Raw genomic sequence first — 15,822 nt, 5'->3', positions numbered from 1 at the left:
ATGCTATTTTGAAGTGTCCAGTCCAACTTGACCATTCAATCTCCAATTTATTGTTTCTGAACTTTTTAAAAGCAAGTTGACTGACAGCATTGCAGTTTCCCAAGTGTTGATTCTTTTCATTCTGGAACCTACGCTACGGCACCACTGACTGAAGTCGTGCATCCGGGCAAATGAGTTTCTGGGAACCAATTATCACCAGTCCATCTCTATTTGTTTCTGATAGATCAGCAGTACTTCGACAATATTCATAACTATCATGTGGTATTCAGCTGATATGTAACCATCTAAGGCGCTTCCAAACAACTGCTGCACTAACGCAAACGATGTCAGAGTTGACAAATTGCATATAAACCCACTGCTTTTGTACATTGCTTGCATTATTCACCCTCATTGTACAATCATTGAATACACTACCCCCTTGCAATCAAGGTCAAACTGCACGCTGCATCAGCCTCAGACACAAATGATAAATTCTTTTCTGGTCTACAAACATACGAGAGCTGCAATAAATGACGTATGAAATATATTTTTTGCATTATTTTTCTATCTTCAAATTAAATCCCAAGGTTGTGAAACTAAACGAATCTAGAGAGCGACGGTGGGCCGCTTATCATTATTCTTTGAACCGTGGTTGGTGATGTCCATCTCTGAAGCACCATGTACTGAAGAGTCATACTTCTCACCATCGCCCCACAATGCATAAGCTTCCTCCCCGTGCTCAGCGTCGTCACCAATGAGAAGGTGCTCGTCATCCATGCGCAGCGGGATCACCAACTTGATGACGTTGAGGATTATGCTCGTCACCACGACATTCCATCCTATGATAAAGAGAGCACCCGCGATTTGCTTGCCCAGCTGCTTTCCCCCGATTCCTCCATAGAAGGCGCCCTGCAAATCCAGGACCGGAAGGAAATAGTTGCATAGCGTTGGCTCTGCAAGGCATCCAGACAGAATTCCACCCAAGAAGCCCGCAACTGCATGAGTGTGAAACACGCCTAACGTATCGTCCACCTTTTGAAGCAGGCTGGATCTCTTGTGAACCACCATCATTGTAAACCAGGGGATTGATCCTGCAAAGACTCCCATGACGAGCGCCGCCCATCCTTGGACAAGTCCTGCAAAACAAAAGAAAAGTTCAGTGGAAATGAGTCAGAGCTGCAAAAGCTTGATGTGGCGATCAATTCAGTTTCCGTACAGGATAAATCATTAGACACAGTTAACTAATAATTGCAGATACTAAATTACCTGCACCAGGGGTGATGACGACAAGACCCGTGATCATTCCCTGCACTGCACCGATCACGGAAGGTTTCCCAAAGACAACCACGTCCAGGAAAGTCCACACCAGCACGCTGGTCGCAGCGCAAACGTGGGTGTTGATGATGGCAATGGATGCAACCAAGTTGGCGGAAAGAGCAGCACCGCCGTTGAATCCCGCCCATCCCATCCATAGAAGACCGGCCCCAGCCAACATGAGCAAGACGTTGTTAGGAGGAAACCTCTCGCGATCCTTTGACAGTCGTGGTCCAACCTTCAAAAAAGAGAAACAAGCTCAGCATTGGAAGGCGCAAGCAATGAATATTGCTTAGCGAACAAATATATATATATATATATATATATATATATTTACATATTCATCACATGCTTAGCAAGTAATTTTGCAGCAAATTAGAACCCGGAAAATGATTCTTGGAAAATCACCACGTCGATATGGCGTATCCTCGGCTAATTAAACAAAAACAACGAGTTGGTTCTCACCCAATAAGCGGCTGTGAAGCCAGCAACACCAGATGAGAGATGAATGACATAACCGCCGGCGTAGTCAATAATCCCCCATTGCCACAAGAATCCGCCACCCCAGACGCTGAAGCAGCCGACTGTGTATGAGCACGTCAACCACAACGGGACAAACACCATCCACGCCCGGAAGCTCATTCTCCCCAGGACAGATCCTGCCAAAAGCACCAGGGTAATTGCCGCAAAAACGAACTGGAAGTAGACCTGCGTCGCCATCGGATACCACGGCATCAGAGTTGCAACTTGCACCGATCCGTCACTGTAGTATGTGGCACTTGCAGGCAACTCTGCCTGCGAGAGAAGGTAATTGAAGTTGAGCGTGGTCCCCGCTTTGCCCCAGATGGGAATCAGCTTCTCTCCGAATGACATCTTGTATGCCCATCCCACCCAGCACAATAACACGGCGGCGAAGGCATAGAAAGCCATGAAAGCAGAGTTCACCGCCCATTTCTTCTTCACGATACTCCCGTAGAGGATCACTAGTGCTGGCACCGTTTGCATGCCCACAAAGGTGGCGGCCGTCAACTGCCATGAATTGTCGCCTTTGTTCAACCAGTCGGGGTTCACGCCCCCTGTCGACACATATGCAGATGGAATCGCTGGCGTCGCGTCTGCCATTGTGTCGATCCGCTTTCCTGACTGCTTTATGCACTAGTCTTCTTTGCAAGCTCTTCCTGCTTGAACCTGGCACACAAAACCAGCAGCTCGAAGTGTCAAAGACGTATGTCCACAGAGTTCTTTTTACACTGTACAAACTTATGAAAACATTAATATTTCAGCAATTAGTCTGTGCGACACAAAGAGTGGGTAGCAATGGTCCCTTACAGTTCTCCAGGCACCTCAAATGACTGCTTCTGCACACATCATAGAAGATGAGGACCCAGAAAAAATAGTGGGAAACAACAGATCGATACGCAACTATGGGAGATGGTGCTGCACAGTTGGAGGTCGGGGATTTAAGACTTCTGAGACCTTGTAAATAAAGCCTGAGGCTCGTGTCCAAGGGACGGTCCTCGTTGCCTCCGAGAATTTTGCTCAGGTCACGGGGCTTTCTTGTGCCAGCGGCAAGTTGCAGAAAAAAAGCAGGTAAAAGAACTTCTGAGAGAACGGTACACCTAAATTAGGGATGATGCTAATAGATGCTGCATCCTTTCGCACCGAAGCATCACCCGTCAGTTTTTTGTCATAAGTGGGAAGACTTTGTGTTGCACAGACCGTCCAACGAAAAGAAAGCCCTCCGCGCGGGAGGGGGGAACCAAAAAACCCAAAATGAAAGGACAAAATCAGTCGCGGGGGCTACGCAAGCTGCAATTGTGAGGGATCTTGACTTGTGACGACGCCCTACCCTACAGCCCTCCGACGACCCTTAAGATCCCGGGTCCTAAATGTGGGCAACGTCTTCCCACAATCTTGGATCCGCCAACAAGGCAGGTATCTTTGGGTGAGTTGGTGGGTGCCGAATGCGTCCACACACAGCGGCATTGAGCGACAGATAAATTACCGTGGATGAGAACTACGAGCAGCAGCAGCAGCTATTGTCCGGGGTAGAAATGAGAAGAATAGGCCAACAGAACAAACTTTGTGCAATGTGTATGTAGGTAGTGCTTTTATTCTAGATGTGGCCTTCGTCTTACACAGCATAAAAAACCTTCGTGAAAGTGATTTCGGTGGTCGTTCCGAAACGTCCATCTGTAACTAAACTCGAATCTTCTCAAACTATCAGGAGGTTCATTCACCTGGTTGATCTCTATCGGGAAGATATGGTCCAGGTTCGTCAGACAAAAAAACTTGTATTCAAGGTGAGGCTGGTGTGATTTAATCGATAACCTAGCTACAGAAACCAGCTTGAATCTCACCTGAATGCCAGATACTGGTGGACAGAAACATTGCGAAGATTCCAGAGACCTTTGGACTTGGGTTCTGCCGAGATTGCTCGGAGACAACTCTCTGGACTCGACGAATCTTTCCAAAGTCTTCAAGTCTATGAGTGGTGTGATGTGGTGCACCGCACTTCAAGCATGCGTAGATGCGTGATTTGGCCGGTACAGATGTACAGACTCGTACAGGGTCGTGGTCCCCCTTCACGAACGCCCTTATCCCCACTCTTCCCAAGCGCCATCTTTATCTTGTCAATTTTTCTAATATTAAAGATCGCACCACCCGTTCTACAGTTGCACTCCTGTGTGCAGGCAGATGGTTGCGAAACCACCAAATCAGCCTTCGCAGTCGAACGTAACACCTTTCTGTATCTGATAAAGGACGCATGTTGAAGTGGCTACATCAGATCATCGTTTTTCGGCCCTTGGGTCAACGGCATGCGAACTGGAGGATTTCCGACTGCAATTCTAGTTGCGGTGGGGTCACTTTTTTTAAAAAGTTCCAATTCGCGGCGTGGTTGCTTGACAAGCTTCGCCGGTGACATAGACCACTGTCCTGTTCACAGCCTTGTTATTACGTTCCACCGGAACTTTAGAATTTAGTGGATGTGAGGCAGGTGACCCACATGAACATGTACCTGAAGGCGCTTTTCAAGTTCTACATTTAAAACCTCTCACCCGCAGATGATGATCACATCAAGTGACGCCGAAGTCAATGCTGTTCTAGTTGCGTTACCGCTCGTGCGATTGATGGCAACGCCAGGTTCCTGGCAATGCACAGCGAGTTTCCTTTTAATGCTAGAATGCTAGTCTGCAAGGTCCCACACCTTCCCACAAAAGTGACACAAAAATCATGTCAGTGAACTGTTCGACACACAGTTCTACTGCACTTACGACCACTACGAGATTCTGAACATATCTCATGTTTATTGTATTTATATATTTACTCTGTTAACACTGCATATTCCTTCAGTTAGAAATCAAATTTAGATTACAGATGTCTTCATCTGTGTCCACTCACTGTGAAAAACTAGATCATGGGCTTAAATTAAACTTTAGAGAGTTGGCATCACGTGTAGTCTGTGAAGAATAGACTACACATCTGCAAGCTTAAGTCATACTTTACTGCAACGTTTACTAAAATGTTTTTTTATTTTTTTGTGTGGCACAAATGAAATATACTTTTATTGCAAGAAAGTAACCAGTACAAAGCTTGACCAAGACAGGATTATTGAGTGAAGATACAGTGAGTTCAGTCCAGTCCACCATACTTTTAAAAAAAATTATGGTTTCTGCAAGCCTAAATAAAAAAAAAAATTACAAGGTTAAAATAAGAGTGTATTTTTATTTATTTATTTATGCTCAATCCAAACCAGAATTTAAACCACTCTAAACCATGAATGATGGATTTTTAAAAACTACATTTCTATACATTTAGGAAACTCAAAACTTTAATTTCAAGCAAATCTCCAAACCAATTTCTTTCGGCCGACGAAGATGACAAATAGCGGATTCACGGCGATCCATGATCCACTGCAAGCTTTGATCCAAATTATTCCAACCCTTCCCCCCACATGATCTCTTTCAGGTGTGTGTAAATACCACCCAACATTCCTTCTCACAACAGAATTCGGCATTCCGATCCATGATCAATATCATCACAGTCGGCGAAGCATTCACATGCCGAAGCCAGGTTTATTAAACTCTTCCAAAGCGGAGAGAATAGTTAATCCATGCTCTGATCCTCACATGCTCACTTCAAAACTGCCAATTCCTCTTTTGCTCGGACAATGCGGTGACTGTCCAGCTAGAATTTTCGAACCACTGAAGTAGAGCTATCTACACAACAGTGCTCCGATGGTCCCACCACCTCGGAGGAATACCCGCCCTTGCCCACTAGGAAAAAGCGTCTCTGATTTCCAGCTGATTCCCGGAACGCTATTTCACTTGGCTTGATATGGCAAACATTCAGGTGCTGCAACTGTTGAAGCAATTCTATAAAGTTCAGAAGACAGTACGACCGACGAGATTGAACAATCGATGGTAAAGACTGGTACTGGTTCAGGAGGGGCCGGATCGCTCATCACGTGACTTAAATGAATGGCTTAAAGCGATGCAGTGCTAGTTCCTCAATCCAGCTTCTGGATCCAAGTGATAGAGGAAATAAGGGACCCAAAGACAAAACTGGTCTTGCAATGATGCGGATGGGGATGGCGATGGAAAAACTGTGTGTGGACTTAGTGGTGCAGCAGCAGCTTGAGTTCCCCTTTGCTTGCATTGCTGCTGTTGACGCCCACAGTGGAATTCCGTGTGCTTGGTAGGCTCGCCGGAGTTGCATGAAAACACAAAAAAGTGCTCTTTTTCGGTGTCGTAAGTAAACGCACTCAATGCCACATTTGATGCTTGTCTTCATTCGACTGGATGATATGGGATTTAGAAACCTCAACGAACACTTTTGCATGCGACTGAACAGGGATCTCAGAATGTGGTTCTACATTATAATTATGATTTGAAAATTTGACTTTAAAAAAAAAACAAACAAACAAGCAAACAAAATTGACAAATATTGTGTGTGCTATTTGGTTAGAGAAGTGAACATGAAACAAAAGCATCCCAAATCCTAACCCCTATAAAAGGTGCAAAAGAGTTTACTATGTACAACTCTTTTGTAGTATGTGTTAGTTTATGTAGTATGTGTTTGTTTATTTATTTCAAACATATATAGATGTGTTTGTTACTATGGTTTAATATTTTTAGAGTGTATTAATATCTAAAATTTAAAGATTTTTTTTTTGGAACAAAAAATTTAACATTTTATTATAATTTAGTTACAATTTTATATTAAAAGGTTTCAAAGTTTCCATCTTGTTTGTGGATTACTAATTCACTATAAAAAAAAAAAAAAAAAAAGATTTGGTACTCAATCTGGTCTTGGTTTTTTTACTTTTTTACTTTCTTAATTTAACCAATTTGTTTCTAGTTTATTTCTAGTCAATAGATTAGATTAATTGGTTTAAAAAAATATTTTATTTTTCATATGTTTTCATTCATTTTTATAATTAGATTTAAATCATCAACATATTAACTTATAATTTTCTTAAACTCCTAATTTTGAAGTTTGATTTTGTAGATTTTTGTTTCTTGGATTATAACTTGTAAAATTATGTTAAAAACTTCAATAACAATGAAAGAAGATTATGGAACCAAAAGACATCATTGTTTTATTTCTAATTAATTCATAAAGCATTTTATTAATCTGTAATTAGTATTAAAATTTTCTTCAATTCAATAAAATAACATTTTAATCAAGCCTATGATTTAAAAATAAAGTCCTATATTTTTTATAATTTGTAAAAAAACAATCTATGCCATTGTGTCATAGACTTTTTAAAGTATATTTTTAGTATATTTCTCTCTCTCTCTCTCTCTCTCTCTCTATATATATATATATATATATATTTTTATCAATTACTGGTTTCTTGCATATCTAACATATCATGTAAGATGAATTTGGATGGTTTTTATTCTTCTTTTTTTTCTTTTTTTTTTTCTTTTGTTTTTGAAACTTGTAGCTTCTATAAACATTAGTTGGAGCCTTATTAAGCGCATTTGACCTAATATATTGTGATAAAAAAAAAACATCGATCTCTAGTTGTCTAAATGAGATTTATTTCTTTATTTGTGAAGTAAAAAAAATATTAATTCTAACAATTTGTGGTAGAAATACTCCTATTTATCTTATTTTGTTGATCATGTGTGTAAAGTCTTGATCTATTTTAATCCAAAACATCTTAAGAAATTATGTTTCTACTCCTTCAAGCCTTGGTATTTGTTTTATAGCCATGCCTTTAATGGCTTTAAAATTATAATGTTTTTAAAAAAGATATCTTAAATTCATATACATATAATTATTTATTTTTTAAATATCTTATTTAGAAATATGTTTGTAGCTATGTACATGTATAAATATATATGTATTTTTAAATATATATTTTATTTTCTAATATTAATATAAATTCTGATTTCTAATTTTTAAATAAATAGAAATAAATAAAAATAAATAGAATTATATCTATGTTTTTAAACCTAAAAATCAATAAATATAGGGGTTCTTTTTTCTTTTCTTTTCTTTTTTTTTAAAGGCCAATAGATCTGCTAATAGGTTTTTATTTTTATTTTTATTTCAAAGCTCTTATAATACGTTTATTCTTTAATTATATTCTATTTTTGTAGAATTACAAGACACATTTAGCTATTACTTAATCTAAAACCAATCCTGAAATTTTCTTCTAGTTTCTAATGTAAATATTGTTTCACTTAAGTTTAATTATAAAATTATCTTTTTATATATAATAAAGATGCTTTTTAATCTAAACTAATTCTAAACTATGTTATTTTATTATTATTAATTATTATTTCTTAATTGAAATTGGGATTTTTTAATATTAAATTTATTTAGATAATTCTAGATATTTAGAAAAAGTTGTTAATAAAATTAATACAGAGGTGGTTTTTTGCCCATAAAATATGCAATATTGACACAACTAACCAATTATATTATTCCTACTTATACTATATTTTTGTTAATCTCTTAACTTGTGTGATTTCTTAAAATAAAACTTTGATAAAAAATTACTATGATAGTAAATAGCTAATTATACCTCTCTTGTCATTTTTTTAGTTTTATTTTAATGAAACTAAAAAGCATCTATAATTTGGTATTTATCTTTATATTTTTTTTAGAATTGTGGCTAAATCAACTTTAGATAGTATCTTTTCCACTACATGACAAAAATTGAACATAATTTACTACCTAATTTTTTTAATGTCTAAATTCTAAATTTTTTTAGAGATATTTGGATATTTATTTTATTAGTTTTTAATTTTTAATTATATATATATATTAATATGAGCCAATATGTTTTTATAAATCTATAAATTGATAATAAAATATTATAAAAATACATGATCTTCTTATCCTTACACCATTGGAATCTAATACATAATTAGATAAATTTTCTAAAATGAAATATCTTACATTTGACTATAAACAATTATCAAGGTCTTACTCTCATATTCCACAAATATATGAAAAGTTTTTGAACCATTAGAATATCAAATCTAAATATTATGCTATTATTATAATTATCCATTCTAAAATTTTACATGTACCTTTCAGACTTTTAACACTACAGAATATAAGTTAAAGTTAAAATTAAAATATAAAATATAAAAATCAAGGTAAAAAAAATCTAAGATCTTATAAAATAGCCTTTCTTAGAAATAACTAAGATTTCTTGATTGTTCTAATAGATGAGCTCTTATCACAATGTATACTATTCTAATAGGTGAGCTCTTACTATAATGTATATTATTTTAAAAACATTGGTTTTTTTTTTTTTTTTTTTTTTTTTTTTATACTCTTAGGTATGATTCTTTATAATCTAAGTACTTAGTTTAGAAGGAGATAAATTATTTAAGTCAATTAAAATCATTTGAGAAGTGATAACAAATTCTCTTATATAACAGTCTTGGCAATTTAATTGGAAAATTGTACTCACCTTCATTTGTCTATCCACCTTTAATATAAGCATTCCAATCCTACATATTTGAGGCACTAAGTTATCATAGACAAGACTCTAAGAGGACAATTTATGCATATATCACCAAGAAGGAAAAATTTAAGCAAAAAAGAGATAGATATAAAATAAATCAAAAAATCAAAATATCTATTGTCAAATACAAAGAAACTAAAGAATCTTAAATTTAGAAAAAAATATAAGAAAGATGTTGAAAAGATTAAGAGTGGTCTTAATCATACCATTATTTATACTAATTACTAAGAAGGTTGTATTGAAGTTTTTTAAAGAAAATTAAGATTATATTGAAGTTTTTTAAAGAACATTAAGATTATATTGCAAGCATTTAAATTGTAAGATGTATCTAATATAATTATTAAAATGTAAAAAACTTATAAAATAAGTTTCAATTATTATATGACATATTTAGAGAAATTTATGGTTTAATCTATTTTTATAAAAAAAATCAATATTATTTAATAAAAATATTACCATAAAAATATCTTATAATTTTTTTAATGTTATAGTTATTTTTTAAAAGAATTGTGTTATATAATCATGCTACTCCTATGAGGATTTTGAAAGAGGTGGATTCGAAGGAGTTTGATAAACAATCTTCAGATTAGAAAAAAGAGAAGCAAAGGCAATATTCTCAATAAATCAATAAATATCTTATTTGGTAGGCACTTAGGATTTTTCTATTGAATCATCTAGATGCAATTTTTTTAAAAATAGTCTAAAAACATTCTATAGTGAGGTTGATTGATTCACTAAATTTTTTGTTAATGATTAGCTAAGATTAAGTATATTTACATTCTTTACAATGTTATTTTTTTCTAATTCTATTACTTACAAAAATCCAAGAAATTAAAAAAAATATTTTAATTTATAGCTGATATATCCATGCATCTTTATTGTTGATAATATTTTGCTTATATACAAGCTTGTGGTTTGTTACGTGTTATCATAGGGCAATTTATAATTTTAAATAAATATATTCTATTTTTTTTATTCTATTTTTTTTAATAACACCTATTGTACTTTATATAGATTATCATGACATTTATATGAAAAAGTTGTAGGCTTTACATATATTCATTGCTTATATTTGGTCTTTTTATCTTAAAAGTGTAATTATTAGTAGCATTCAATGGTCTTATAATTATGCCTATATTATTTTAATTAATATAATAAAATATTAATAATATTAGTATATTAAATTTATACCTTACATTCATTTATTCTTCTTTTTAAAGCTAGTAAATGACTAATAGAATCTATGCTATTAGCAATCAATCTTAGTTTCTAAGTTCTTTTGATTTAATAATATATCAATAATTTGTAGCTATATTTTCCAAGTTATTAGGTTTTTAATTATATATTTTTTTATATGTGATGTTATTTTCATAAATTTTGGGATTGCATTAAGTATTATTATCTATTGGTTTATTCTTGCTTGTATCTTTGTTTTAATTGTTTATTTTAAGAAATTATTCTTAATAAAAAATAATTTTTTTAATTATAACTTTTTAAAATATCATATCTAAAGATTTATTTTTAAAAAATTGGAATTGAATTAAGATCTTATTGTAATAAATTAAAATTAATTTTTAAAATCTCAACTAGATTGACAATGAACTATACAGTGACTCTCATTAATTTACTTTAAAGTTCTTTTAAAATAATCCAAGTTGATATTTTTATAACTTCAATATTTTATAATTTTGGATATCAAGCTACTTTAGAATAAAATTTTGCATCCTCACTCATAGAAGGTGTATATTTCAAAAAATATTAAAAATAGAGACTAAACTCTTCTTTTTATCATGCACTCTTTAGAAGTCAATTTCAGATAAATATAATACCTTTTTGTCAACATTCTTATTCACTGTAGTTGGCCCTTCAATCACTTGCTCTAAATAACCTAACCAAATAACAAACTATTTGGAGACATATTTCCTTCCATCAAAATAAGCAATAACAATATTTATTTATTTATTTATTTTTGAAAACTCTATTACAACTATGTTCAACTATGGACTACCATATTACCTGTGTTCAAGTCAATTATCACCAAAAATCCTAAATAACTCCTTTAAAATTTTAACAAAAGATTCTCTCTCAGCGTTATTTTCACATAATCAAGTCTCTTAATTTGTCTATGAACTGCCAAAGTTTTGGTGATGCCTTACTCTTCAACTAGGTTCAATTCTGTTATTGATGCTCCAATGCCCTGTCCAGTAGCAGTAATGAAAACACAAAATTGAGCAAAGCAAGGCTTGATACTTCTGTTTCAGCTCTTTTAATCGTGCAGTGCTGGGGCTTAAGATCTCAACATTGCTCCTATTTAAGTCACCTATTGTGGGTGTGTGTGAGAGTGAAACTTAAAACTCATTTTTACTCATCCAGCTGGTTTAAATGTTGCTGCGTGGGGTGTTACGCATTTCATGTAAATCCTTTATTCACTAGTTGGTACAACAAACTTTAATTGGTTCCAACTGAATACTATAATCTACCCAGCTTTACATGGCCTGAAGAATCGCCGAACTAGAACTTGGGTGACATTAATCAGGAGGCCGTGCAGGAATCCATATCCTTCATTGAATTCACTGAGGAAAACTCAAGGTTTCTAACTATTAGAAAGTCCATTTCGTCTTCTCTACAGTTTCAACCACCAAATTATTGAGAAAACGAGGAACGTGGAGATACAAATCTATGATAACTAAGATGGATGCTGCAGTTAATGCCGTAATACAACTCTTTAAATGTTTGGCAATGGAAGTTGAGAAAACAATTAGTGCTGTATTCTATCTGAGAGTATCTTCATTTACATTAAAAAAATTAGGTGAAACCTCCGCACGCTACTGCACAAACATCATGGTTCAGACTCATAATTCATGAGGAATCCATCTTGCAGTTAAAATTACAGATCTGGATCCTCAATTTGGCGGTGATATACACTTAACTTTACAAGATGGAGAGTGAGAACCATATGAGAGCCTGTGCTGTACACCCAATACTTGGAGTGTGAATACTCTGTCTCATTTTCTTTTGCTAGGCTGAAGATGTTAGATGGACGGATTGCACGATTGATTTTACTTCAATTTTTTTTTAAAAACCTCAAATGTTGAAATGCATAGAAAATTTGTAGACTACAGCTTCAGTTTCTCACGTTTTGCATTTTGTTCATGTCCTTGTGTTTGTGCAGCTTTCGTTTTCTTTAATTCTTTTTTTTTATTTTTTTTATTTTTTTCTTTCTTTGCTTTACAACCGAAACCTGAATCGTGCTGTTGTTCCTGGTTCTAGTTAAATGATATTATAAAATTTGTGAATTCGTACCGGTTGAACCGATCTGATATGCCCTGAGGTTAGGATCTGACCCCAAAGAAATCAGATTAGTATTTATGTGTGCTCAGATCCTAAATTGCGACGACAAGAGAAAAAAGGTGCCACATGATGCATGTTATAATCAGAAATGATTGTTTATCAGGGCTAGTGTTTTCTAAGATCTGATATATCTTTGGTCACGTCCGATTTCGGTGCTCACTATCTTTGCATTAACCATCATATTCGCTGCTGGCATCAGGGTGTCAAAACACTCCTGGCTCTTTGTTAAATCTTCCAAGTCGAGTTTATACGCTTAACTCTGCTTATTCATGGTTTTTGATATAGTACCGTCTCGGAGAGCCTCGTGCCCGGCAAGCTTTGACGATGTGCTCACTGCTGATGGAGTATTATTTAAGAGCCCTAACTAGATTTAAAGACACGAAGATGGACGTACAGAAAGCCATTAGAATTTGTCTCTTCATATACCAACGCCATGAGGTTGCGATCATGGACCAGAAGATACGCCACCAAACCAACCACATTCAGGTTTGTATGTAGGTCGCAGATACAACACCAATTTATTTGCGACTTTGTGCCGAAAAACTTTGTTTCCCGTGGCTCAGATGGCTTCCTTGATATTAGCCTATATAACAAGGTAAAATGTTACGGAGATTAGTCCGCTTCTTTGTATGTTTCCTGAAGTTACCACTGTGTTCATGCAGTTTTTGCTTCAATGTCCAGTGCGACATAATAGCAGACTAGATGCCACCGATCATCGCCTGCCAGCATAGAGCGTTAGGAATCTCGTGCTCGAAGTGATTTCTTAACATTTACGGTGGAAGTGATTACTTAACACCACCGTAAATGTTAAGAAATCACTTCCACCGTAAATTATGAGCTTGTTTGTAAGAACAGAGCATGGACTGCAGCAACTCCACGCCGACTCCGCAACAAGGTGACTAGGAAAGGCACAGAGCCTCCCACAGTTCAGGAACAGACTAAAGAAGCGTGTTTCTTAGCTGATGCTTCGGAGGGAATGGCAGGAATCTTACCGGCTTGGAGGGGACTCAGAGAAAGCTAGATCATGGTCATCGCTCATTCATCAAAGCTCAGGCCCCACCAGCCTTGCCTCCCTAAACATCATGCCACCTCTCGCTACCCACTCGTAACAACCCAGGTATGCAAACTTCCTGAATTCATCAACACACTCCTGTCTGCCAGTATAATATTCGTCAAAATTCTGTTGTTTGCAGATTATTAACACACACACACATATATATATATATATATATATATTCGTATATACGGATGCCTTAGCGTTAAAAATGACATGTTGTACTCGTGCCGTTAGACTATTACCAACATCACCCCTGCGTGTATATTAACATTTTGAGTACACGAGAATGTTGTGAATGTTGAGAGTCGGTGGACTAGTGATCTAGCAACAAAATTTGGGTTTCCTTCATCGTCAGTCACAGAGTTGAAGGCCTTTGGGTGATGCAATTCTGGCTCCGGGATCAGTCACAAACCTGCTGCGTTGCTGATCACGCCCCTTTCTTACTTGGAAGACTGTTAGAAAAGCTCGTTTAGCGTCGGTTTTGTTCAGTTTGGTTGTTTTCTGTGTCCAGTCTTCACCTCCGAGGAGGCAGAGAATTCCAGTCAGGTTTTCAGCATCTGTTGAATTCAAGTTAGAATAGTGGGTTGAAGAAATAGACCATGTTAGTTGGACTGAAGACCCACTCTTTATTGTTTCAAACATTCCAAACCCACACTTTTGGTAATCATATGCGAAGAAGGTGTTTGTGGACGTCAAATATTGTGAAGAAGAAATGAATTCTTATTGGTTGAATTCAAACAAGATCTTTTACTTGTTTATCTTCAAATTTGGCCTAATTTTTAGTTATTAAAATTTTAGTTTCGGCTTTTACATAATTCATAAAAATTAAATGTATTAATATTTAATTATAAAATAAAAAATTAATTATATATATTATTTATGTATAATTTTTATGGAATAATCAACAAATTTCATTTTTTCAATTCTTTATATTTTAATTATTTTTTTAAATTAAAAAGATTAGAATATTATATTTTTTTTACAAACGTAAAATGAGTTTCTTCCCAAATAATTGTTAATTATTTGTACAAAAAAATTAAAATAAAAAAATCAACCTAAATTTTTAATAAATTAGATCTTTTAGTTCAAGTATCTTGTTTGATTTTTTTTTTAAGCTTAAATCTCTTAATCTTCTAAAGATAATTGAAAATTGAGTTGAAATTCAATCTTCTTGAAAAACTCTCTAAATCAGATAAACCACTCAATTTAAAATATTTAAATCTTATAATTTTTCTTGCTCTATAAAGTAAGATAATAATATATTATAAATACAATAAATTCTCATATTATATGCAAGCAATATTAGAATCTGAGTATTTTTCTCCCTAAGCAATATTTTTGTACTTTTCTTTTAATTAAGTGAATAGAATATTTTTAAAAATAAATATAGATATCTATAAATTCTTACATTAATATATCAAAAGTAGGATTATTACTATTTTATTACTATTTTATTTATTTTTAATAAATTTAGAAAAAAAAACATTAAATATTTCCTAAGTTGCGTGATTTTAACTTATATATATATATATATATATATATATATATATATATGTAGTTAAAATAAAAAAATTATTGAAGCTTTTTGATATAGTGTCTTAGTAGAATAGAAATTTATACTAACTTCTAAGATACCACATAACTCTCCAAATCTATGAAGTGAAATTTATTATTTTTTAAAATATTTCAATAAGATTTAATAACAACATATATCTTTAATATATATATTATAATTCATAAAAATTCATTGGCATTAAAACAATTTATCTCAACTTATCCTAGATTGCCACAGCAAGAGCAATACTACACCCCACAACATTGTTTACACTTATTCAACTCAGGTGTTTCTTACCAAGTCTGGTCATTTCATGTTGGTCCAGAAGCTGAACAATTCCAGTGACAGCAGGTTGCGATTGAAGGGAGACACAACACGGATTTAGCAGTCCGAATCATGAAGGGGTCCTCTGCAATCTTCCTTCGACTCGGACCACACTGAAATGCTGACAGACCTCAACCTCAACTCTAGTTTGATCTTTAATTCGTAGTAGTAGGCGCAGCGGGTGCCGGCATTCAATAGCAACAACCAATTTGGATTCTCTGCAATGTGTGTGCACCTACGACTTGA

The 15,822-nt window shown here is 34.5% G+C and overlaps 1 protein-coding gene across 1 annotated transcript; it reads right to left on the bottom strand.

The window, feature by feature from the left end:
* Positions 1 to 312: 312 nt before the first annotated feature.
* LOC112293069 (ammonium transporter 3 member 2) lies at positions 313 to 2,717 on the bottom strand. Its single transcript, XM_024542127.3, has 4 exons — positions 2,623 to 2,717; positions 1,759 to 2,481; positions 1,246 to 1,531; positions 313 to 1,115 (listed from the first exon to the last, which is right to left on the bottom strand). Exons 2-4 carry the CDS (start codon positions 2,413 to 2,415, stop codon positions 586 to 588), a joined length of 1,473 nt encoding a protein of 490 aa, XP_024397895.1. The 5' UTR covers positions 2,416 to 2,481; positions 2,623 to 2,717; the 3' UTR covers positions 313 to 585.
* Positions 2,718 to 15,822: the final 13,105 nt, after the last annotated feature.

The sequence above is a fragment of the Physcomitrium patens genome, chromosome 16 (genome assembly GCF_059467195.1).
Source record: "Physcomitrium patens ecotype Gransden chromosome 16, ASM5946719v1, whole genome shotgun sequence".
In the NCBI taxonomy this organism is placed as follows: domain Eukaryota; kingdom Viridiplantae; phylum Streptophyta; class Bryopsida; order Funariales; family Funariaceae; genus Physcomitrium; species Physcomitrium patens.
The sequence above is the reverse complement of the archived record's forward strand: the minus strand, read 5'-3'. Positions and strand labels throughout refer to the sequence as shown.